This window comes from Gorilla gorilla, chromosome 3 (assembly GCF_029281585.2).
Source record: "Gorilla gorilla gorilla isolate KB3781 chromosome 3, NHGRI_mGorGor1-v2.1_pri, whole genome shotgun sequence".
Lineage (NCBI taxonomy): Eukaryota > Metazoa > Chordata > Mammalia > Primates > Hominidae > Gorilla > Gorilla gorilla.
In genome coordinates this window covers 180,220,730-180,248,668 of record NC_073227.2, presented here as the reverse complement: position 1 = coordinate 180,248,668, position 27,939 = coordinate 180,220,730, and the positions used below count along the sequence as shown (strand labels likewise).

The 27,939-nt window shown below is 37.1% G+C and overlaps 1 protein-coding gene across 12 annotated transcripts in view; it reads right to left on the bottom strand.

The window, feature by feature from the left end:
* The window catches only part of RAPGEF2 (Rap guanine nucleotide exchange factor 2), a 253,188-nt gene that overhangs the window by 127,991 nt on the left and 97,258 nt on the right, over nucleotides 1-27,939 (bottom strand). For 10 of the 12 annotated variants that reach the window (XM_031010191.3, XM_031010192.3, XM_031010193.3 and 7 more), the window contains exon 4: nucleotides 21,131-21,214. In XM_031010191.3, coding sequence (XP_030866051.1) covers nucleotides 21,131-21,214 — 84 coding nt within the window. Of the gene's footprint in view, nucleotides 1-2,194; nucleotides 2,541-3,365; nucleotides 3,529-21,130; nucleotides 21,215-27,939 lie in introns of those variants that run through there. The other 2 variants (XM_055384786.2, XM_055384785.2) reach the window with 2 other exon arrangements.

Here is a 27,939-nt window from a genome sequence, read left to right as displayed (position 1 = left end):
AGCATTTCCTTTGAGCACCATGTCAGTACTCAAAACATTTCAAGTTTTGGAGCATTCTGTATTTGAAATTTTTGGATTAAGGATACAACTTAATATTTATTTTAAATCAAAGTTTAGAAGAGTCAATTATATGAACATTTTTCTTTCCCCTAACATTAATCTCATTTTTTCTTTATCCATGGTCATATATTTGAGGTTCTTTCTTTTTTCTCTCTCTACAAAACATATATTATTTCTCACATAGATATATGATTCATGTGAGAAACTTTTGTTTAAATTTGACATATAATGTATTTGTGAGAACATATTATATACATAACATTTAACACATAACAAAATAATATGTGTGAGTAATAATATATATTAACAAACAGTCATGCATTGCTTAAGAATGGAGATATGTTCTGGGAAATATGTTGTTTGGCGATTTTACTGTTGTGTGACCATCACAGAATATACTTACACAAACCAAGATGGTATAGCCTACTATAAACCTAGGCTAGATGATACAGCCTATTGCTCCTAGGCTACAAACCCATAAAGAATGTTACCGTACTGAATATTGTAGGCAATTATAACACAATGGTATATGTGTATCTAAACATCTAAACATAGAAAAGTTACAGTAAAAATACCACATTATAATCTTCTGGGATGACCACTGTATATGTGGTCCATTACTGATCAAAACATTATTACACAGTGCATGACTACATAATATTATTTCTGACATATATATTATTGTGCTATTTATTCCTCTTCCAAATGTTCACTGGACACATAACAGAATCGATATTACCAATACAAACTCAGTAATCAATACAGCGTTTACAGAAAAACTCACTAAATATAGTCCCTCTTCTTAAGTAGTTTATATTCCATGGATGACAAGTACACAAACAGCTATAACCCAATGACAAGCTGAGAAGTGAGTTTCATTGAGAGGTGAATTCTCAATGGCCAGGCTCACTCACTAGCTAGTTGAGTGAAAAACACAAATCAGCATTTGTAATTCAGAAGGCAATTCAAATTCAGCAAAATTACAAATGACCATAAAGAGCTTTAGGGTTACCCCCGCAAAGATCTGAATGTCAAACCTATAAAGACCAAATCTCTTCAGGGAGCTACTGCCAGAACTTCAACTAGTAGGACATCTGCTTCTTTGAAATGGCACTCATAATACCACTTACCAAGATAAACAAGTATTTTAAAATTCAGACTCCTTAATTTTTAAAGATATATAGCTTACCTTTTCTACTCTGAATTAAAATATCTTTCAAAAGTTACTTCTGGTCTTCTAGTAGTTTCAGTCTTTGTGTGTATATGTGTATTTGTATATAAGACATGCTATTAACACATACATATTAACACACACATATGAATAGCTGTCTTTCAAAAACAAGAAAGATGCAGGTTAACAGTTATCAATGAGAGTTAGCCTGAATATTTTAAAAACCTGTTAGTTCTTTCTAAATAGACACCAGCATTTGATAAGAGATGTCTAGTTAGAGGCCATAAAGTAGGAAAAGGTGGTGGTGGAAGGGAGGAGTATGGTATATGTGTTTTAAGAACGCTGATAGCCTTCTCCTTCTACACAGAATGAAAATGTGATCACTATGGTCTAATTTAAACCCTTCTAAATTGTTCTGTATAAATATGCTGTACACCTTGCCTTTCAACAATTCAATCTCAATGTAATTTCAGCATGTCCTTAAAATCTGATATTAAACAACCACAAGATGACAACTAGAAGTGATGCAGGTTCACTTCTGGTCAATCTTTGAGTTCTCTGCCATATCAAAAAAGAAAAAAAATTAAGCCCACCAGTAAATGATTATTGAAAAGACCACTTGCAGCATATGAAACAGATTACTCCTAAATGCTAGTACTCCCTCAGTATGACTAAGGAACAACTGCTCTAAAAACAGTATAACAATTCAGACTTTCATTCCCATTAAATTTTTTGCTGAAGTTTTTATACAAAACGATTTAAAAATTAAGAATTAAAATTGTTAGCAAAATTGAAACTAAGTTAAATATTTCTACAGGTGCAATGGTATGACTCTGTAATACCAAAAATATGAAGACAAACAATTACTAAGTAGTCTTCCATATAATATAAAATAGAGAAAACAAAACTTTCCTTCAAGACTCCCACACCGCATGATGAAAGTTTGGGAATGTGAAGTCTCACCTAGTTTTCGTAAATACCCACAGGCAATGAAACACCAGACAGGGTGTTGCAGGTGTTGTAAGGCCAAATTGTCCGAAGTTTCTGTGACCACATTCTCCTCTCCCAAGTTGGGTCAAGAGCACTTTCCTTTAGTGTGAGCTTTCCACGAAAGGCAGTCACAGAGCATAGAAGCCTCTTCTATCAGTGTCCCTAATCTTGCCCTTTGTATGGGCCTCCACATTCTTCTTGTACGTCAGAACTACCCAGTGGAATGCAATTCTCAGTATCGGAATGTAAACTTATTCAAGTCAGCCTACACCCAACAAGGGAATACACAGGAGTCAAGCAGATATACTGGTGGGCAATCCTAATTTACAAAATGATTAAAAACATAATACTCCAATATATCAATTTTTCACACCCCTGTTTCCAGAAAATGATAGGCAGTTACTACATTTTATTTTCTTCCTTAAAAAAATCTAAGTAACTGACTGGACTGATGTTCCTAAATCAAAACCAATTTATTTGTTTAGGACTTACAAAAAAACAATCACATAACATTGTCTTCAGACAGCAGAGTGGCAATTAAATTAGGGAGGAAAAGCTAACAAGTAACTGCTGATGCCATCAATTCCATTCTCAAAAATTAGTAACATATATAAGAATAAATTTTAATATAAGTATAAAAGGAAAGCGGATTGACTTTCCATAAAATACATGTAATCTTTTCTTAATAAGTTGACTCATTAGTTTAAGAACCAAAAAAGTAACAGCTATGTTAAAAATCACACACACACATACACCAAGTACATATATAAATTACATGTATGTGTGTAAATTGCGAACTGCTTCTAAAACATGGACTTTAACCGGCTTACATTTCAGAAGTATTGGGAAAACTGAACACACACTATATATCTCTAAATTTCCTTCAAGGCTCACTTACAAACATTCTAACAATCATCACCCCACATAAATTAACAGAAGTTTGCTCCTCTGCACAGTGAATCTCAACATTTCATCTCTGCTTATAAAAATAGAGTACAAGATAAAAATTATTATACAATATGAAGGCCTTATAGCTGTGCTATTCCCCCGTTCATTCCTCAGTAGTTTGTTGTCTATTTAACAAGCACTAAACATTCGATACTTTAGCTACTAACATTTTAATTCCTTTAAAAAAAATTCTAACCTGCACTGTCTTCAGTATCTTTGAAGAACCACTAACACCAACAGTGCTGTCACCTTCTATAGGAGCTCTTTTCTCTGCAGCACTGAGCACTCCCCATTTCCCTGTGTTTTCTCCCAGTGAGTCCACGCGCGCGGCGTAGCTTGTACAGAGGCCAACATTCCATCTGACGGCTAATTTCCTGCTTCGATGACCCACCCACCTCTCCTGGCTGCAGCTATGTGTTTCGCATGTTGTATGGGCACTCTTTCCGCATACCAGCCCCATGACTTCAGCGGCTGCCTGACAGACACTCTTTATCAATTTCTATTAATTCATTATCTACTCTCTTGTAAGTCAAGGGCAAGTAGGGAAATCTGCAATGTCTGCTCTCCTCTGAGTCTCCAAGGTCAAATGCTTTGTGCTGGCAATACAATTTTGTTATTAAAATTTACCCAAGCTGTACTACAAACTAGTTGCTCTCCGCCAAAGAGATGCTGAACTGTATACCTGGCCTGAGGGATTATCATGGAAAATACTAGAATAAATTTAAATCAAAACAGCATGGGAAAAGGTAAAAGAGGCTGCTTTTGCTCTCATTTTTCCCTTCAAGAGAAAAAAAAGGTGGCTCTTACCTCAGCTGTATTGGGGTGAAGAGAGCAAGCAGTTTTTCTCTCTTGCCACAATCTAAACCAGCAAAGATCAGTGGTGTGATGACTACACTTTGGTAGTGTCTATGTCCTCGTGACCAAACTGCTAGAGAACAACAGCTCAGCTAAATTAATCTGCTGCTATCAGTCTACACAGTGGCACAAACAGGTCTCTGCTGATCACAGTGCTTTGTACACAGATGGCAGCTGATCAGTTTGTATAAAAGTTATGGTCCATAACAGCTTTTCTTTTCAGCATGTAGACACATGCCCATCCAATATACTTTTGTTAAACGTTCACCATTTCATTGTGCAAAGCTGGCCGTGTATGAGTTGTATAGACAAGGAAGCTTAGCGCTAATATCTTATCTTCAAATGACCTTATTTTTTATAAAATTCATTCAAGAAGCAAAATAAACAATTACATTAAGAAATAACCAAACAGATCTATGTAACATATTAATGAGAAAAATGGCAGATGAATATAATGAATGATTCAGATTGGCCCTAAGCAAGTAAGAACCTGAACTGATCTCAAGAATCAAACAAGATCTCAAGAATCACAACTAAACATCTGATATTCTTTAAAGCTCTATGTTAATGGCATCAAAACCTAGCCACTAACCTGCCCAAAATTTGGCACATACCATAAGAGAAGTTGAAATGGTATTTCTTTGTAAGACTGAACCTCAACAAAAATTCAGGTGACTTGAAAAATACTGTATTCATAATTCTTAGAAGTTAAAAGAACACGTGCAAGAAAGGAAAAGCATAAACTCGTACACATCTATAATCTTTTACAAAGATATCAAGTAATAAAATGGCAATTGATTTAATTCATCTGAATTAAATGTGGACTTTTCTCATGAGCCCATACTTGTTCTGTAAGTGAAAGACTGTTTCTAATTCTACCAATAACTAACACTGGCAATACTGCTTAACCTCTGTTTCAGAGCCTCTCCCTTATAGATTGAAGTGGTAAAAACCTATTACTTATAATCAAAATATAAAATACTGAGGAATAAATACAATGAAGAATGTGTGTGATCTGTACACTAAAAACTACCAAAGGGATCTTAACCTTGCAAAGGGAAATTCTAGAAAACTTAAATGGAGAGAGAGTTCACGGTTTGGAAAGCTCAATATTGTTAAGATAGTAATCTTTCCCAAGTTGATCTATAGACTCAGTGCAATTCCAACCAAATCCTAATGAACATTTTTTTGGCACTGATAACCTGGTTTAAAATTTATATAAAAAGGCAAGGACAGAATAAAAACAATCAAGAACAAAGTCAGGGATTTATGCTACATGACTTCAAAAGTGACTATAAAGTTACACAAATGTGGTATTGGTGGAAGAACTGACATGTAAAGCAAAGGAACAGAAGAGAGATTCCAGAGACAGATCTAAACAAATATTTTATAGTTAAATAATTTATTTTTACCATTAATTGATTTTAAACAAACATGCCAAGGCAATTTGATGGATTGAAGATTTTTTTTCAATAAACTCTTCTAGAACAACTGAATATCTGTAGGAAGAAATGTAAACCTCAACACTTTACTTCATACCACACACAAAAATTAAATCAAAATAGATCTCAGACCTAAATGGAAGAAGTAAAACTATTACATTTCTAGAAGAAAAACATGAGGAAACCTTTATGACATCAGGTTAAGGAAAGATTTCTTAACAAGGACACTAAAAGTACAAATTATAAAAAAAGAGGTTGACAACATGGACTTCACCAAGATTAAAAGACTTAGCTTTCAGAAAGACAAAGTTTTTATTTTTTTTAAGGCACATGTTAGATTAGGAGGAAATTTCTGCAAAACACACAACAAAATAATTGTATCCAAAACACATAAAGAATGCTTACACAACTCAAAAATAAGACAAACAATCCAATTTTTTAAAACAGGCAGAAGAGGTGAACTGACACTTTGTCAAGATATAGAAATGGCCAACAAACACATGAAAAAATTCTCAACATTAATCTTCAGAGAAATGCAAAATAAAAACCACAGTAAGAATACTGCCACGTATCTACTAGAAGAGCTAAGATGAAAAAGACTGACAATACCAAGTGTTGACAAGGATGTGGGGCAAACAAATCTCATAAACTGCTAGTGTGAATAAAAAATGTTATAGCCACTGTGGAAAACAGTGTGGGAGTTCCTTATACAGTTAAACATACATTTACCATGCTATCCATCAATTTCACCCCTAGGTACCTTTCCAAGACATTAAGGAAAGCATACACCCACACAAACAGACATTCGTGAATACTCGTAGAAGCCAAAATATGAAAGCAACTCAATCATTTTCAAATTAATGTTTTGTGAAAGATTAATACTGCCTCATTTACAAAATTCAGTAATTTTATAAATCTGGCATCCACTTTATATAAGGATTGACAACATATTGTATGGCTTGCTAAAATAGACCATGAGACAACTCTGCACTGGGTTGGGCGGTACAGCAAAATTTTAAAGTTTTCAAATTCTGTCCCTGTTTGTTACTTTCTGACATGGCTATAAGTACTCCTCTTTTCCTTTGGTATTCTTTCTATTTACCCAACTCTCCACCTACCCTACCCTGTATCTACAACCTTTCTCAGGTGACCCAGGTTATCTCTTTATATCCCCTGTAGCTCCCACCGATTTGTTAATGCATTAATTAAACATGCCTAAAATCAAGTATCTTCATTTCAACTCTGATACCCACCTACCTCATTCCCTCCAGATTTGGTTATAGCTGTCAAAGTAACTGCTCTGTAGACATCCAAATTCAAAGATCTGAAGCCATCTTTTACTTTTTTTCTTCCCTTGTCTGAACCTTCAGTCACTAAATTCCACCAATTAGCCCTTTTAAATTATTCTCCCTCGACTTCTTTTTCCATGGAAATACCAGTCAGGCCCTTAGCTTTGGCACACAGAGACCATTAAGATAAGGTTCCTGTCTCTGGTTTCAACTTTACCAAATCTTCCAGGGATTCTCTTCTTCTATTGCTCTACCTTTAAAACAGTTACACATCGATTTTAAAGTCATTCACCTACAGCCTCTCTGTTCGAATCTGATTAACCACCTGCTGGTATGCTTTTAAAACAAGAGAGTCTAAGGTCCAACTCAGATGTGGCAAACCAAAATCTCTAGGGTGTGGGACTCAGTACTTTGCCCATCCTAAGCCAGGCAAATCTAATAACTGCCTGGTTTGAAAATCTCTACCTTGGGCAATTACTTTGAAAGTCTTGCCCCATGTCATCTTCAAACCATCTTTATTGCCTAAGACAAAGACTCTAAAGTCTTTTCTACATACTGTCCCACAAGCACGTTCTCAGAAAAATTAAAATTCATGCTTCTTGGGCTTGAGTGGTAATCAAGCAGCTCTTCTCTACTATATTTGAAAGACTAAAATAACTTTATGTTCTGACATAGATAATGAAAAAAATCTGTTTCAGCCACAATGATGCTTTCAAACACAAAATTTCCTATACATAAGGGATTTTAGAAGTTCACTTAAATGGGGTCAGGCGTGGTAGTTCATGCCTGTAATCCCAGCACTTTGGGAAGCCAAGGCAGGCGGACCACTTCAGGCTAGGAGTTCAAGACCAGCCTGGCCAACATGGCAAAACCCCATCTTTACAAAAAATACAAAAATTAGTCGGGAGTGGTGGCACATGACCGTAATTCCAGCTACTCAGGAGGCCGAGGCACAAGAATCACTTGAGCCCAAGATGTGGAGGTTGCAGTGAGACAAGATCACACCACTGCACTCCAGCCTGGGTGGCAGAGCAAGACTCTGTCTCAAAAAAAAAAAAAAAAGTTCACTTAAATGGGATAATGGCTATAAAATCTGGAATATCTTATTCAAAGCCAACTCTTTAGTTGTGTTCCCAAAATTATGTAAGTTAAAATTCAAGATAAGATGAAAAGAGGTAAACGGAAATGGTCTCACGATTCTGAGTAATAACTAAATTATTATCTTGGACTAAATCCATCATGGCAAGAAGAGAGGGAAACATATATGTCTCTGATACATATACGCTAGAGTATATACACGTTCATCCTAAAATATATCTGATTTAGCCTAATGAAATGGAATTTCTTAACTTGAGGTTTTTCTATGTGTAAAACTGAATTAAGTCTGCCTAATGACTGTTTTCTAAATTTACCTTAATGAACCATAAAATAATAATAAAACACAACGTATTTGACAAATTTTAACCATTGCCCTCATTTTTAAAACTATCTGAAAACGTTTAATTAATAGCAAAGTTATCTTAAGGAAATTACACTTACATTCTAAGCAATTTCTAGTTATAAAACATGAAAAGGTAAGCCCATCAAGAAAAGATAAGGTTAAGATTATCTTGAAATATCTGACTCAATAAAGTAGATAGAAGTATAACTAAGAAAACAGTGATTTAATGTTTGTGTAGCTCTCTAAATACATGAACACTCGATAGCAGAAATTCTATTTTCTATTTAATAGCAAAAATATGTAACCCCTATAACGCCGTAAGTAAGAAACATCTAAGACAGTATTTTAAATATTTTGGACTCACAATTCAAAATACTAATTGGTAATAAAAAATAACTGCAGATCCTTTTAAAAACCACATGACATTTAAATTCTTACACTTAAAAAAGCAATAATATAAATATCTAAGCTATTCCTTCACTTTATTATTTCAACGAGTACTGTCAAACAGTTTACAATACATGGAAAAAATTAAGTGGGTACATAATACAGAATAAAGTCACCTTCAACATTTCAAAATATGATTTTCTTGTCTTCAAATATATATATATACATATAATTCAACTCATAATAAAAGGGTCCCTGAACTATGATTAATTGGACATTTTTATCTTAATAATGACATTCCAATTTCCCAGAGTATAATTTCCTTCACATATCAATCCTTCTTTTAACCATATTCTTACTCTTGTTATTTTCTGTTAGCGACCCCAATACAGAGAGTACACTTTCTTAAACAAAAACAAATTTAGCTGCTATGTTATTTTAAGATACACCCTGAATTCATACAAGTGAAACAGTAACTCACACATCCCTCTATCCCTTCTCCAAAAACAACCGGGGCACAGACAAGAGTTATGAGTTCCTTAGCACTTAGCAGTGGGTAACCAACTGAAACATTTTCCAGAGAAAAACAATACTGTGTTTCATTGACACAAACATCAGACTCTAAAACCTTTATGAAATATAGTATTATTTATTTCTTCAAGAGAAATATAAACATCACTGCAAACAGGACTTCTGGGATGAACTATCACACACTCATTTATAGCAAGGATCACAAACAATGCCCTAACTGAACACCTGAAGCACCAGGTGACCTGTGGAACTCCATCAACTATACACACAAAAAATATGAGTCCTTCTCTTTACGGCTACTTACTGTGTTAAGACACTACCAATCCCAGTGTTCCAAAGGCCCCAGAAGCCTGCATTTATATGTACAGCACATCTGCGATGTTGTAGTTATAGCAACCAAATTCCCAACTTGATCCAGCAATTGAACCCTCTCTCTAGAGAACAGCTTTGCTCTGTGCATCAGGTATCACATCGGAATATGACGTACAAGAGGAAAGAGGGTTCTAAATGATGCTAAAAATCATGTTAGTGTTCCAGGATGAAGGTATTTCATACTGAAGCAGAAAGTATGACTAATATCCGAAGGGGGAATATTTTAATATATACCACTGTGACTATTTACATATTTCACTTTACTTCTTTAGAGACCTACCTTATTTTACATTTAAAGTAGAATATACTTACAACTAGTGTAACTAAAGTTTCCCTTCAATATCATCAACTCTAGTTGAACCAAGTTGATATTTGTTTCATCATTTTCTTTGCCTTATTTGGAATTCTCTCCCAGCACTTCCTTAAGATCTTTAAGCCTTTGCCTTATATATGTCACAGGAATACCAGGACTTGAGTCAACTTTCAGTAGGACAAATAGGAATTACAGATGATATAAGAGCTAAAGGAGCGTGGCTAAGCCAATGTAGAATGTAAGCACAGGCAATTAATGCACTCTGAGAGTGAGGGGGAAAACTGAACAGCAGGTGTAACAGAGACCGTGGGTTCCCTGCTCCAATATCCATTTTCCTCTTTCTCCTTAGAAGGATAGTTTTTATATTATTATTTTTAGCAGGGCACATCACGTTGCAGAGTAAAAGACTACATGTCCCAGGATACTGGGTGGCCTGAAGTAGCCATATGACTACTATTGTCCACATTCTGTACAATGAGATACAAATAGAAATGACACTTCAAGGAATCTGTCTTGAATGGAAAAGGTAACTTTGCTCTATTGCCTTTCCTCCTGCTTCTAGCTTTCAATGCAGATATGATGGCTGGGGTTTGGCAGCCATCTGTGCTACGAACTGACCCTGAAAATGCAAGCCACATGCTAGCACAAGCAGAGAAGAAGGGTGGAAGCCTGTAACCTTTCACCTTTGCAGCCACCACCAAACCATCCTGAACCATCCACTCCCAGGGTCCTTTTCTGTGAGAGAAAAATTGGGTCCTACTGTGTTGTTGCAATTGGTTTTTGCAACCAAAACTGATTACAACTAACACAGTAAGAAAACCAATATCCAGCCAACACCATTTGCCTTTTTTCCTCTTCTACACCTCTGCAAGGGTCGAACAATATCAATTTCTCATACGCTTTCCCCAGACTCCTCCTTCCATTACCTTGCAACCTCATTCTTTTCCCTGGTTTTCTCCTCTATATCAACCTGACATTAAATAAATTGTAGGTTACTGAAAAGTTATTTCTAAAAGGGAATATGTTATCATAATATTGTCAAACTTTCTGAAGTGATTTTTTTAAAGGGCAAGTTAAAAATATAATTCTGACCCAACAGAATTCAGCAAATATTTATTAAATGCCTGCTGTGTCCTAGGCACTGGGGAAGCAAAGATGAATAATAGAGCCCACACCTTTGAAAATCTCACAGCTTGGTATGGATATGGAATGATTAATCCTGACAGGAATACAAGGGTAGACTTCCCAAAGAAATTCACAGAGTAGGGGGAAGGTGATAACAATGTGGTGGATATCCCAGACAGACAGAACAGCTTAGACAAAAGTATGTCCAGACCACAGCGATCAGTAACTGTAGAGTGTGTTGGAAGCAACGCAAGCTGGAAGCACTTTGAGCTGTCCTGTATGTCTCGCCAAGGAGTGTGGATTTATGTTTGGCAGCAGGAAATCACGGAATTCCCAAATCTACCAACTGACCTACATCTCTTATCCTAAGTTTATAAAAGAGCATGAAGTGCTTTTGCTCTCTCAAAAGCTAACACCTCCCCCACCCCATCCCACCCCACTGTGGGAATTTCATCCACTTCTGCAAGTACCTCCCCTCTGTCCTGTATCACCTTTGTACCTCTCTCAACTGGATCATTTCCATCAACACACAAACACGTGCTAGTGTCTCCTAACTTTGAAGAAACAAACCCCTCTTGACTTTACAAAATCCTAGCCACCACCCTGCTCTATTTCACAATGAAATTTTTTGATATGATGAAATTTTCTGTTTCACCAATTCTTCTTTCCCCATTGTCTCCTCAACCAGCTCTACCACTCCACTAACACTAGTCCTGTTAGGTCACATAGGACTCCCATGTTGCTAAATCCAAAGGTTATGTCTCTCATTATTGAATGTCCCTGCAGCACTAGACAAAGTGACCCTTCTCAAAACACTTTTTATCTCTTGGCTTTGATAGCACACGGGGAGGATCTCTCTTTTAGTTCAGCACCATATTCTAAGCAAGCATATAAGAAGCAATCAATAATATTTGTAGGACAAAAAAGATAGAAGTATACGCATATCAAACATTGCAGGTGAGCAGTTTAGGACAGAAGTCAGGATAAAAGAGCTCATTAGTACGGACTAAGCACTAAGGTAAGGAATCTCTTGAAAAGACATGACTAATAACCTGGAGTAATGTCTGATTTTAGAAATCAGTTCTGGTCATTTTTGCTCATAACTTTTAATAATCCTTTTGGTAAACAATTCTTCAAAGATAAAGTTATGGCTGGGCGCGGTGGCTCACGCCTGTAATCCCAGCACTTTGGGAGGCTGAGGCAGGCATGAGGTCAGGCGATCAAGACCATCTTGGCTAACACGGTGAAACCCCGTCTCTACTAAAAATACAAAAAATTATCCGGGCGTGGTGGCGGGTGCCTGTAGTCCCAGCTACTCGGGAGGCTGAGGCAGGAGAATGGCGTGCACCCGGGAGGCGGGGCTTGCAGTGAGCCGAGATCGCACCACTGCACTCCAGCCTGAGCGACAGAGCAAGACTCCATCTCAAAAAAAAAAAAGGATACAGTTGGGACACTATCCCTTGTAGTGATTAGGTTATACACATAAATATCTTAAAAAGAACAATACATATACCGCCCATTCTTGATAAACTATCTACTTAACTTAATAATTACTTCATAGGTTAATGCTTTGTAAAACTAATACGGGTATGTCAGTTTTTTATACCTGTTGCTGGATTAGGTGCAGGGTAAATAAGTGCAGAAGACTTAGGGAACAGAGTCAAGTCCTAGAGGATGAACTGATACACATACACACAAACAAATATATATTTATGCACATGTGTATATTTTAACTCAGTTGTAGATTCAGTTATACATATATGCATAGATCAAACTGAACATTTTTAGGTTAAAACAGATGGCTCCCTGCCTATCCTAGTACTTTCATTAACTAGCCAATTTGAGGGCCCAATCACCTGCTTCTGCAAAAATAACATGATAATGAGTTGCACAAGACAAATCCTAAGGTAAGCAGTTCTTACACACTTAGTAGCCCTTACTAATTCTCCCATCATCTAACTTTAGGCCATTCCAAATACAAATTAAATAAAGTCTTATGGTTTTCAAGAAAACGACTTCTTTTTTTTTTTTTAGATGGAGTCTCGCTCTGTTGCCCAGGCTGGAGTGCAGTGGCGTGATCTTGGCTCACTGCAACCTCTGCCACCCGGGTTCAAGCGATTCTCATGCCTCATCCTCCCGAGTAGCTGGGACTACAGGCTTGTGCCACCAAGCCCGACTAATTTTTTTGTGTTTTTAGTAAAGGAGGGGTTTCACCATGTTGGCCAGGCTGTTCTTGAACTCCTGACCTCAGGTGATCTGCCTGCCTCAGCCTCCCAAAGTGCTGGGATTACAGGCTCAAGCCACTGCGCCAGGCCAACAACTTCTAATAATGTTCTCTATGAAGAAAATGTCTAAAAAGCTTACGTATTGCCTCATTTAATCCTATTACAAGTTAGTGATATTTTCCCACGGTAGGAGGAAAGGGTATATAAGACCAGTATATTACTTGTAAAACTCAATGAGGACAGTTTTAACATGATTTGTAGTTTTTCCTTTTTCCCCTCCATTCCTTCTCCAATCACCACCCTCCTACCATGCTTAATCTGCACTCCAGCTGTGATTTTTGCCAATACCTGAAAGTAAATCTTACATGAATATACAACTTCCAGAACTCCATCCCTCACTTATCTTTATGCCTTTTGGATATGTTTAATGTCCAATAAAGTTACCCTTCTGTAACATAATTCACTAGTGAGTTATTTTTAAAATGCCATACTCCTTAAGGCATCTCCAGTAAGTCATTGTATGACTTATAACAAATGTGTACTCTTTCAAGAATACGATTTTCTAATCCTATATAGCTCTTTACATGAAATAAGAAACACTTAAATTTGTCTTCACATACAAGTGGCCAATAAACATATGAAAAAATGCTCAACATCAATAATTATGAGAAATGCAAATCAAAGCCACAGTGAGATACCATCTCACACCAGTCAGAATGGCTATATTAAAACGTCAAAAAACAACAGATGCTGGCCAGGCTGTGGAGAAAAGCAAACGCTTACACACTATTAGTGGGAATGTAAATTAGTTCAGACACTGTGGAGAACAGGTTGGAGATTTCTCAAAGAAATAAAAATAGAACTGCCATTTGACCCAGCCATCCCATTACTGGGTATATAACCAAAGGAAAAGAAATCATTCTACCAAAAAGAAAACTGCACTTGCACATTCATCTCAGCACTATTCACAATAGCAAAGACATGGAATCAACCCAGGTGCCCATCTGTGGTGGACTGGATAAAGCCAATGTGGTACATATACACCATGGAATGCTACTAGCCTTAAAAAAGAATGGAATCATGTCCTATGCAGCAACATGGATGGAGCTGGAGGCCGCAACACAGAAACAGAAAACCAAGTATCACATGTTCTTACTTATAAGTGGGAGCTAAACGTTAGGTACTCATGGTCATAAACATGGCAACAACAAACACTGGGGACTACAAGAGTGAGGAGGAAGGAAGTGGGCAAGAATTGAAAAGCTACCTATTGTATACTTTGCTCACTATCTGGGTGATGGGTTCAATCAAACCCAAATCTCAGCATCAAGCAATATACCCTTGTAACAAACCTGCACGTGTACTCCCTAAATCTAAAATCAAAATCAAAATTAAAATAAATAATCCCACTTGAAAACAAACAAGTAAATTTGTCTTCAGTCTCTGCCACATATAGAACCACTCACCCATTGGTTTACCTCCTTTCACTACTAAAAAAAAACTTGCAAGCTCTCAGAGCAATCACTTAACTTATCACGTAGCACCGGCAAGCAGAAAGTAGGCCTGCGATTTTTAAACTCAAGTAGCTCATTGTTTGTCATGTGAATCATAATGAGAATAGTATTTCAGCCTCTCCAAACTGATTAGTTAAATGTCCTGTTTCTCCACTTATTCTCATTATAACTGCCAGCTGTAATTTAAAATGTGATTATTAAGAGTACCACAGCACAATTTTAATTTTTAAATTATGGATACAGTTGGTATCAATGAAGGAGAAGCACTAATTGTAAATGGACACAGTCAACGTGGTGCAAATACATGATATGCACATTTCTTTCAATCTTCTGCCAATGTTACCTGAGACCTAATTTACCAACAGTCCCGGCTTTCCAACCAAGTTATACAACTTTGTAAAGTAGAGCTCTCATCAATGCCACTATTACCAATGCTTCTGTAACTATTTCACTCCCTACTTGCATTCTAGATAAATCGATCTCATTCTTTTGCCCTCACTCAAGCTGTTGGTTATGTTTGAATTGTCCTCACTGAATCCTATCTCTGTGCCATCACTCATGTTCTTTATCATGTCCACATTTTCTTTCTGACCACTTTCCAACAATCTAAATTATAAACCCAACTCAAAAAATACCCCCTTAAGAGCCACCCTTGATGACCTTCCACATACATTAAAATACCCATCTTTGAAATGATTTTGCATTCTGTATGGTCTTTGCCATGTCAATTTACACCGTACAACTTACATGTTCAATGACACTCAGGGAATTTTTTCTATTTCCTATGCAACCGCCTCATCGTCCCAAGCAGATACTAAGTTACATGATGGCAGGGGTAGATCATCTTGCTTCCTTAGAATACTCCAGGACTCAGTGTAGAGACCACACAGTAGGAGTGTGGTCAATGCAAGTTTCAATTAATGTTTTAAAATGAGCAGGATAACCCATAGATAAGCATGGAAAGGGCCCTTGAAGCAAACCTCAATTTTGATGGCACTTCACAGTACAGCAGTTCCCACTGCCAGTACATTTTCAGTGATAGATAAAATTTCTTAACGTACTTGTAGTATAGATTATTTTGCCTACTAAGTCTGCTGCCCAAATAACCTGGTATTTCAGACCCTAGAGTCCATGCATGAGAAGCCTCCACTCTCTGTATAGTCTTTGTCCTAATCTCTCCGGTTTCCAGACTTAATTACCATCCTCCTATTGGCATCTTGGAAATTCCTAGACTAATAGCTACCCTGGGATTAATTTCCCTTCAACCTTACAGTCCCTACCTGGTCACCACATAAAAGAAAGTGAAGAGATTCCTCTCCAAATGCTCTATATAAAAGATATAAAAAGTTTTAAACTATCAGAGCAATAAAGATGTTGTTTATGATTAAATATGGTACACATGACTATTTCTATTAAAAGGCCCTTCCTTTGAGACTTCTATGATAAAATTGATTTTATTAAGAAAATCAGATTAAACATTTCAATAGCAGTGATTTTTTAAGACTGTGACCAATATAAAAAGAGTTTCTCTGTATAACAATAATGGTTCATGTCTTAAATATCTAGCACAGGCCAGGTGCAGTGGCTCATGCCTGTAATCCCAGAACTTTGGGAGGTCAATGTGGGAGGATCACTTGAGGTCAGGAGTTTGAGACCAGCCTGTGCAACACAGCAAGAACCCCATCTTTCCCCAAAAATATTTTTCAGATCAGCAGGGAATGCTGGTGTGTGCCTGTAGTTCCAGTCACTTGGGAGGCTGAGGAGACAGGATGGGTTAAGCCTAGGAGGTTGAGGCCACAGTGAGCTAAGACTGAGCCACTGCACTCAAGCCCAGATGACAGACTGAGACCCTGTCTCTTTAAAAACCAAACAAACAACAACAACAAAAAACTGGCAGTGGCTCACACCTGTAATCCCAGCATTTTGGGAGGCCAAGGTGGGAGGATCACTTGAGGTCAGGAGTTCGAGAGCAGCCTGGCCAACAAGGTGAAACCTCGTCTCCACTAAAACTACAAAACTTTGCAGGATGTGGTGGTAGGCACCTGTAATACCAACTACTTGGGAGGCCGAGGCACAATAATTGCTTGAACGTGGAAGGCGGAGGCTGCAGTGAGCTGAGATCATGCCACTACACTCCAGCCTGGACAACAGAGTAAGACTCCACAACTCCCTCCCCACAAAATAAAAATTGTATACTGTTTTTTTTCCTTTTGCAAATAGGTTTTTTAATGACTGATAAATTAGCAGAAAAAGACTCTAACTCAATGAGTTAACATAAAACCTAGGTAAACTATCTCCTTCTTTAACAAATAATCTAAAGAGCTAGATACACATTTAGAAATACAGCCTGAACCTATCTTTAATAAATTCCTAGCCTTCTGGAAGTCAGCAGGCAAAAAATAATATGTTGGTTCATTATCATATTGTGACTTTATTAGGAAATAAGCTTCATCATTCATAGAATGGGGTAATTTTAGACAAAATTTTAAATTCCACAATTTCTATTACAATTTTTTAAATATACTGATTTAGGGTAATTAGGGGCAATGAAAATTGTCAATGTTTTCCTATCCATTATGTACAATAGCATAAAGCAAAGGTACATTAGAAAACCATTTCTAAATCTGCAACCTCATAAGATAATCTTCATCTACTGCTGTCTAGCCCCACAGCTGTTGCAAATGCCTTTGAAAATATTATGTAGGGTAGGAAAAACTCCTTCTTCTTACTACCCTCTGCCTGTCAATTATTTTAATAAATCAACCTACAATGACTATGGGTGTAATCAGCACCTCATAAAGTTATGCAGCACACAACCTTACAACAGAGTGTTCACAACTGCTTCACTCATAGATCTGAAAAAACACATCGCGGTTTGCACTGTTTCTATATTCACCTATGGCAAATATTCTCTCTCACCCCACACACTCCATTCTTAAATTACCTTTGATAGCAATCTTTCATTGATACAAAGAAACTGAATTCATTTTAAATAAGACTTTTAAGAAAACAATAACTATAAATTGTACCTTGCTTCAATACAAACTGTAATTCAAATAAGAGTTCAGCTCTATCTGAAGGCAACAATATATGTAACAACATAAAATTACATGGCATTACAGGCACTTGTATAAATATCAATGTTTCAAAACTTGACAAATTTCTAGTAGATTAAAAATAAAACTCACAAAAACAACATTCATAATCACTGAAACTGCTTGAAGTGGAGAAGAGTGAGCAAGCTGTCACTGACAGTCACATAGGAATTCATAAGCTCTACAAATCTTAACAAGGAACAATAGTCATGTTCAAACAACCAAAGTAAAAATACATACCCAAACCACCCTCATCTATCTAGGAAGATAACAAAAACAAAAGAAAAAAAATTAGAAAAACATAAAATGCTGACTTAAACGTCAACTGAGGATTTCAATAAGGCTAATTAAATCTGGAAGCCAAATGACAGATTTTCTGCCATATATATCATCCTTTTCACCGGATGAAATCATGTGTCAAAACAATTTCATAAGAATTCATCAAAAATATAAAAATGTTGTTCAAGCTACTTTGGTACTTTCAAGGTGAATTACCCGTCAAAACGAGTTGGCACTTTCAAGAGAATGCTCGGTTGACTTATTATATACTGATAACCAATTTCCAGGCTTACATGATAAAAACGTGGGGTGAAGAATAATCTGTAAACTAGTTGTTTTATAAACTGGACTGTCAGTAATACCTAATCCATATAGAACCTCAATGTTTTCTGGAAAGAGAAATATATATTGAATCACTAACGCCAATCTTCAACATAACACCATTAAACTCTTTCTCATTAAAACAATCTCAGTCCTATTCCTAAGGCAACATCCCCAAAGGAAACAAACAACTTGGACGGTGCAAACTGTCAGCAGGTGCAACATGAAGGAATAACCTATATATAGTACTGGCTTGTCATTCCGTCGGAACCGCCATTCCCTCTTTCACCCTATTAAAGTACTAACTGGCAAGCACTTGACATCCAGCCAGAAAAAGAATAACTTACGTCATCTTTTAAAATAATTAGACGTAGAGTCCAATGTGCTCAAGAAATAAGTCTGAACTGCAAGAACTCTTTTTTCTAGAATAGCAGTCTTCTGAACATTAAGTTCCCTTTCCACAAGTTAGAACAAGCTGTTACGTGACTACTTGATAATGGCTGGTAGTCAAGGACGACCACTACTGGCTTCTTCACTGTTCTAGGGTTTCAGTCTTATGGATTTAGTTTGTACAACAGACCCTGTATTAAGATGATGATAAAGTCACAATCAGTGCTCTTTTTAAGACATAAATTTCAAATTACATTTGCTACAGCATTATTTATAATGAAATGTATCCTTTGAAATTATTAACTAAATTGTGGAAAGTTCAAATAACTGAATGTTAAATAGGCACTAAAAGTTATAAAGAGTAAATCTTTTTATGAAGAATTTTTAATATTATAAGGCAACACATATATTCTTTAACCAGAATAAGGAAGACATTAAATTGTATTTAAAGCATGATCTTAAATACAAGCATATAAGCGTAGAGAAAAAAATACTATTAAAGAATGATTATCTTGGATGACAGGATTTTAGCTGATAATGCTTCTTCTCTTTATTTTTGAAAATGTATGTAGTAATTACTACTTTTATATTAAATTATATGTAATTTTTAAAATATGCCAATGCTTAAATACTATTTGCCAGCACCTTCTTTTAAGTTCAGAAATAGAGTCAGACAGAACCTCCAAAAAGGGACCAAATAGTAGGTCCTGAGTCTGAAGGAGTGGAAGAGCTTTATGATTCCAATGGAGACATTCCTGCAGAAAACAGAATTCCTAGAATTATCGAAGCTGGCTCACAGGGTCACTCTAGGCTTTCTAGGCAGATTTCCAGGAGGTACAACTACGCTCCATCCTGTATGACCATCATTTCCTCATTCATAAAATACAGGTAATAACTGTACCCACTTCAAAGGAGAGTTATGAAATCATTTAACATATACAAAACATTTAAAATGGTGCCTGGTAAATGGAAAATACTGTAAAAGCTTAACTATTTTGTCGTCATTCTTTTATTACTATTATTTTTACTACTACAATTATTACTATCTCTATTACTACTACCACCACCACCAATGCTAGCATCATTTCTAAGACTATTGCTACTACAGAAACAAGCAGGCAATAGAGCGTCCCTCCCTCATGTGACCATTTTCCAAAGAGACTATGTTTGCCAATTTGACCTCAAAGAAGTAGAAGGGCAAAGAGGCATGAGAATCGCACCCGAGATTATTTTTAATTAGATGCAACGTGCCTCTGGCACTCCTCCACTAGCATTCTGGCCACCAAAAGCCCATTCTACTCGCGTCAGCTGCCACACCCAGGCTGATCTTTCTCTACAGTGCAAAATTACCTCTCCTTGTTTCAGACTCTGACCTTTTATAAAAATTTGTTCACATCTTTCAAATAGATTCTTAATATGACCCTGACCCATTCAGAATATTTATCAACAAGACATTTCAATATTTTTATAGAAGAGCTAAGTGACAGAAAGGGGCAATCCCTGTACTTTAGTCGATTCAAATAAAATATTTATTTAGTAATTTAAAATAAAAATACTTAAAATTTTAAAACCTTTAGTAAAAATTATTTACTTGCGAAAAGTACATAGAAACGTAACTACTGAAACTCAGTAGCTGACACCCTTGGGGAACCTGAATCTAGGCAATCATGTATGTAACAGATGAGCCCTAACCCTTTCTGGCCACAGCTGGTTGGAACAGAGGAATACATCCGCCCCAACCCGGGCCAGTCAGATTGTATCCTGAGGAATCTAAAGACAATACCAGCACTGCAGTCAAAACAATGTAAACATTAGGGACATAAGGCCGTAAGTGAGTAGTCAGCACATACAAGCCAAAGACACAGGGAGAAAGGAATTAACAGCCTTACAGAGCAGGTAGCCAACCCACAGACAAATGCAAAAATGAAAGGCCATATGATCTTGAGAAGCAAAAAATGTCAATGAAAGTCCCTGGCTTTCCATTTCCAGTCCCATGTGGTCTTAATGAACTTTCTTTGCCTCTCTTTAGATGTTTATGAGACTGCCTGCTATACTCTTTAAGTTAGTCCCCCTTTATCTAAGCTATCTTGAGCTGATTTTATTCCCTAGGAGCAAATGTGCCCTCAACACAGCTGACATGATCATGTAACAAATGCACATGTCATCAGCATGTTTTCTGTTCTTGCCCTTTGTTAAAGAGATTGGAAAAGTATATACAAAACAAAGTTATTTCTTAAAGATTCATGCATTAACACCCCAAAGTACTGTCTTGCTTTGTATCAGCAGAAGAGAACACAGGAAGAGAAAAGAATTTTAGAACTCAATTCTGCAAAAGAATTTCAAGCTTCATGGATAATCTATTACAGAATGTCTATACAATACCTGCTTCTTGGAAGAAACATGGATTCCTTGATGAACACGGAACCAGAAAGAAGGATATACCAGCAGGTCCCAATATCATCGGGGCTGAAAAGAAAAGGTAACAGAATCAGATTGTTACCTATAACAACAACAACAAAAAATTAAAACATATAGCACAAAGTGCAGCACCCATATTACTTTTAAAATAATAAAGAATAGCATACAACACATTCATAAAAATACCATTATTCAACTACTGAAATCATTTTTACAAATTACTTTGTATCCCTGAAATACACCAAATATATTTATTAGTACATTTAAATGTTTCAAATGTTCCTTAGACCTACAGCATCTACCATTCTAAGTTTTTTACTTTTTTTGAACATGAAATACTTTCACTTGCTTCATAAAATGAAAAAATACCCAGAGCTATCAGTGAAACTTAACTATTTCTAATCATGTTCCCTGTCTAGCAGTTCTCACATTTCTCCACTATTTCTTCAGTATTCTTTTAGAATTTCTTTATGTATATGCACACAATAATGGACATATATTCTTATCCCTCCCACCATCTTTCTTCTTTGTTACAGAAAAGACAGCACACTCTACACAGTTCTTTTCTTTCGCAATAACTCTTAGAGATCTTTTCATCAAAAGATAGCTTTCTTGAGTATTCTTTTTACTGCTGTAAAGCATGTATGGATGTGCCATATTTGACTTAAGCAACCCCCTACTGGTAGTCATTTCCCATTGTTTTCAATATTATACAATTATATAAAAACAAAAACTGCAATAGTAATTTTGTACATACAGTAGTAGCTGGAAGAAAGGCAACTGTTGGGTCTAGGAGCACATACATAGTAATCTTGTTAGGTATTGTCAAACTGTCCTCCACAGGTAGTTAGCAATTTACATGCCTACCTACTTCCCCACAACCTTACTAATATAGTTTGTTATAATTTAACAAATATTGACAAATTTTATGTGGAAGGCTTTTCTGGATGTTTAGGATATGTCAGGGAACGACAACAAAAAGATCCCTGCCCTCATGGAGATTACATTCAAGTCTCATAGAGAAGACATTTGAGCAAAGGAGGTGAGTTAGCCACGTGGATCCTGAAGGGAGCAGCATTCCAGGCAACAGGCATGGAGGATCAGGAGTGTGAGTGCAAAGGCCATGGGCTGCCACTGCCTCGCAAGGTCAGGGTGACTTTAGTGCTTTTGGATGTTTTGCCAATCGGCTTGGTGAAAATGATATCTCAGTTTGTTTTTCATTTGTTTTTCTTATAAGACCATCTTTTTTAAGTTCATGAGTCACTTCTATTTTTTTTTTTGTAAAATCACTTCATAACTTTTAACTAAGTCTCTAATTACTCTAAGTCTCCAATTAATTGTGAGGTGTTTTTTTTTTTTTTTTTTTGGCTGGGCGTGGTGGCTCACACCTATAATCTCAGCACTTTGGGAGGCTCAGGCAGGCGGATCACCTGAGGTCAGGAGTTCAAGACCAGCCTGGCCAACATGGTGAAACCCCGTCTCTACTAAAAATACAAAAAAATTAGCCAGTGTGGTGGCTCACGCCTGCCTGTAATCCCAGCTACTTGGGAGGCTGAGGCAGGAGAATCGCTTGAATCCGGGAGGCGGAGGTTTGTAGTGAGCTGAGATTGTGCTACTGCACTCCAGCCTGGGTGACATGGCGAGAGACTCTGTCTCAAAAACAAAAAAAAAAATTGTGAGATTTCTTTTTTTTTTTTCCTAGCGGTACTTTATAAAAATTGGCCTTCTGAAAACATGAGCTGTGAATATTTTTTCTCCCAGTTTGCTGCTTACCCTTGGACTTGGTTTATGGTGCTCTCTGCCATGAATAAGTTATTTTATCATACATAGTCAACTGCATCAAATTTATTAGTTAGGACATAAACTCAGCTACTATTAAAACAAAAATCTAAACATAGCAATGGCATAACATAACCAAGGAGGAAGTTCATTTCTTTCTCACACACAAAATAGTCTGAACACTGGAAGTCCAAGACTGGTAAGATGTTTCCACGATATTGGGAAGCCACACGCTTTCTATTTTGTGGTTCAGCCGTCCTCAACCCATGGCTTCCATCTCATATTCTAGGGTGACAGGTCCAAATCTCATCCACCACATCCACACTCCAGCCAGTGGGAGGAGTAGAAAGGAAGCACAGAGCACACCCCATTTCTTTCAAGAGTACATCATAGACGCTGCATACTATGCTCCTCTCAGATCCCCATGAACCATATGCATGTTGCAAGGGAGTCTTCAGCAATTTCTGCCAAGTCCTTGTTTTGTTTGGTTTCTGTATTGTGACATTAAAAAGTTTTTAGAAGACACTAAATTCTATTTACAACTCTGAATAATTACATTACTTAATAATGTCAATCACTATCACCTAATCATTTTCACTGTGCTATCTGCTTCCAAAGTGAATCAGCAGCGGAACATCTTTCCCCCCAAGTCGATTCTTCACCAAATTCATGACTACTTAGCTCAACAGCAATGCCTCAAGAAAACATAACGGAAAAGCACTGTCAAAGAGTTCAGTTAGAATGCAGAACCATAAAAATAAAAAGATTTCTAAAGCGAAAATGCAAAGTACTTCAAAGAGTAATTCATATTTTTGTCTTCTCAGTTTTTAATCATTAGCTCTTGCAACCAGCAATCATTCATTTGGTTTGTGAAAAAAACTTATTTGTCTTTATTAATATGACAGCATTATTCTCAAATTCTGAATTATGCCAAGTAAAACTGTTATTCCAGACCCAAAACTAGTTTAATAATTTTTAAATAACAAATGGTGAAACACTAAAACAGAAAGCGGGAAAAAAAATACTCTGTAAACTTTTTAAAATCTGTTTTTACAGTGTTCCATTTATCACAAAAAACGCTGGCCCAAGGAAATAAAATCTAGAAAAATAGGAAATTAAGGTAGATTGCCACTTCCTAACTATGTGGCCTGGGGCAAGTTACTAGGCTGCTACAAGGATTAAATGAACAGTTCATGATCATTAAATGCAAATAATTATTCAGTGACAACTAATAGAGTTAACATGTTAGAAAGTACAATAAATGGCACCATGATCTAGATTATCTGTGACAGAGAGAAATAACAAACATTAGCTGACTTTTCAATTATTTCATGTCTGTCAACTCTGAAGGCAAAAATAATATGGACAAATTAAGCACAAGGCTTACAAACTCAGCTCTCCTGGCACTGATAATAAAACACACTTGAAGTGAAAGGCAACCAGTGTTCAAAGTCGGTAAAATACTGTGGCAGTGAATGCTCTAGCATCCTTACCACTCATCGATTAGCCTATATTTAGGGTTGACTCTTTATATCAGGAAATCCATGGGAAAGATTTGAGGATGTGAAGGTAAGTGGTAATCTCTACCACTTATTACAATTTTGTTTATCTGATAGATAGGCTGTTTCTCTACATTCCTCAAAGAATCCAAAGCTAACTTGCAAGAGTTATATTTGCTTTAGTAGGCATTTGCAGAGAATGACCATTCAATCAACATTTATTAAATTCAGTGAGCATTTACCACATGCCAGGCCACATATGATAAGCAAAATTTCTTTGAGTTATCCCTTCTAAGGATTCAGATTTTGGAAAAGTAAGTTAATTAAAAGTAAGAATACATAGTTAAGAAATGTAAGAATACAAAAAACAGTGACTTTTATTTTACAGATGTTCTGGAAATAGTTGTAAGCTAGAAAAACCCCTCTCCTCTCCTCCTATCCATCCCCCATAGAATTCATGTTTAGTTCCTGTTATGAAAATTCCTTGCTGAGGTGTCAGCATCAAAATATGTTTTATTTAGTCTTACTAGTCTAGAAAATTCCCCTTACTTTATTAGAAAGCACTGAACTAAACACGCTTACTCTTTTCACTTACAATCATGCCTCAGGCAGGCAGAGTTTCCGTGTGGGGTACAACGTGCTTCCCTTCAAGGTCTGCAAACACTTCCTTTCCACAGTGCAGCTAGCTGTCACTGGAGGGTTTTTACATGTGTATGTAAAAATGGGAAAGTGATGGTTTTTTTTTTTAAGAAAAATGAAACTGAAATTATGAAAATAGTACTTAGTAGTAGCAGCAGCAAATTGTTCAGTACTTAAAGGATATGCAAATTGAGACCTCACTTCCAGGCAATGAAGCTGGTTAAGAGAAGACTGACAATAATAATAATGGTACAGACGGTGCCCAACTTCCAATGGTCTGACAAGCTTTTTTGTCTTTACGACACACTCAACTTCCAGCACCACAACGATTCTGCTTTTCATTTTCAGTAGAATATCCAATAAATTACATGAGGTACTCAACAGTTTGTTATAAAATAGGCTTTGTGTTAAAAGATCCTGTGCGGCTGGGCGCGGTGGCTCATGCCTGTAATCCCAGCACTTCGGAAGGCCGAGGCGGGTGGATCACGAGGTCAGGAGATCGAGACCATCCTGGCTAACACGGTGAAACCCCGTCTCTACTAAAAATGCAAAAAAAATTAGCCGGGCATGGTGGCGGTGCCGGTAGTCCCAGCTACTCGGGAGGCTGAGGCAGGAGAATGGCGTGAACCCGGGAGGCGGAGCTTGCAGTGAGGCTGAGATTGCACCACTGCACTCCAGCCTGGGTGACAGAGCAACACTCTGTCTCAAATAAAAGAAAAAAAAAAAAAAAAAGATCCTGCCCAACTGTAGGCTAATGTAAGTGTGCTGAGCATGTTTATGGTAGCCTAAGTGTATGTGTCGGTTCTCACACTGCTATAAAGAACTACCTGGGACTGGGTAACTTGAAAAGAGGTTTAACTGGCTCACAGTTCCGCAGGCTGTACAGGAAGCATGACAGGGGAGACCTCAGGAAACTTACAATCATGGGGGAAGGCGAAGGGGAAGCAAGCATGTTTTACCATGGTGGAGCAGAAAAGAGAGCAAAGAGGGAAGCGCTACACGTTTAAACCACCAGATCTCATGAGCACTCATCCACTATCATGAGAACAGCATAGGGGAAATCTGCCCCCATGATCCAATCACCTCCCACTAGGTCCCTCCCCCAACGGCACAACAATTTGACATGAGATTTGGGTGGGGACACAGAGCCTAACCATATCATTAGGCTAAGCAATGATGTTCAGTAGGCTAGGTACGTTAACTGCATTTTGACTTAGGATGTTTTCAACATATAGTGGGTTTATTGGGATGTAACCACATTGTAAGACAAGAAGTAAGTGTAGTGGTAGTAATAATAATAAATATCTAAGACTAACACTGAGATTCTATTCTATCCAGTAGTTCTCAGGCCCTGATGTGCAAATGAATCACCTAAGATGTTAATTTAAAATGCATCTATCCCACCCAATTCCCCGGTTTCTGATCATTAGATAGGAGATCCATCAAAGTGACTTTTAAACAAATATCCTAGATGTTTCCTACACATGGGGCTGGCCAACTCTGAAAAACTTTCAGAAAAATGGTCTCAATGTGAAGTCCCAAGAGGAACAAATGGCAGGAAAAAAAAGCACAACTCTATTAATATCCATGCAACTAGGTACATACATTGTATTAATCAGTGCTATTTTAATTTTTCCTCAAATAATTTTTTTTTTAAATTATGAGCAAAGGAGCCCCTTCAAGTGTTGCTGAAATGCCAAAGCTTAATCCTGAAAGAACCCTGACTGAGGATTTCCAAATAACCTGACACTACCAGTACTGGGCAAAAAAACAGAAATCTGAAGACTAAAGAGGTTCGTATAGGAAAGCAGTACTTTCGAGTCTCTCTAATCAGGGGAATTCACGCTTACAGAAGACCGAATCCTTCTTAGAATCTCAGAATTTGACCACAGGATCTTGAGATAGGAACCACAATGGACAACTGATTTCATTTCAATACATCTCATCCCACAATGGACAAAACGGAAGTCACAAAAGCCCTGGTTTATAACGAGAAACTCTAAAAGGCTCCTGTTTCTGTTTTTCATCAACAGGAAGGAAATTAACGAGGCCAAACAAAACCAAATACAGACCATTATAAAATGATCAGTTCACCTTCCAATGTAAACAGATAGAAAGCCTCTGGGGCAATCAGAACTGTAAGATCCCCGCTGAGCATTATCTAAACAAAGTCTAATGGGCATGAGGGAAATACTTGATCTGACCCCCTCACCTCTCCCACCTTCCTTCCTACTACCCCTCAACATAACCTGCTGCTCCTGACTGGCTGCTTTCCTTCTGTTCATTCCAACTCTGCCATGCTGTTCAAGATGTTTACCTCTCTCCATCTACCCTCCACATCCCACTGTACCTTAAGAGATGGCTCAAAAACTACTACTTTAAGAAAATCTTCTCACTCACTGTTTTCCAACCTCTAAAATACTTAGCCCATCTAATTTCACTGTTTTATGTTTTTCTGTAATGATTTCTTATTCCTGAGCATCTTCTTCCAACAACTACAATGAACTTCCTTTCAAGGCAGGAACTGCGCATCATGCCTAGTAGAAGCTGGGAAACATTTCAGTGATCATTTGCTCAGGTAAATCGGATCAGATGACATCCTTCTGATGAACCCAATGGTCCTTCACAGGAGAAGGTCCAAACCACCTGGCAGAGCCCATGAAGGAAGCAGGAAATGCTGTGCAAAGAGCGCAGGTTCTGGAGCACAGATTCCTTCTTCCACACTAGCCACGTGATCCTGGTAAAGTCAAATTCTGAGATTCTAGTTCCTCAACTGCAAAATGGAAGACATTGATGCCTTCTTCACAAAGCTCGTTTTATTTAATGAAACAATATATACGCAGTACCTTGCATGAT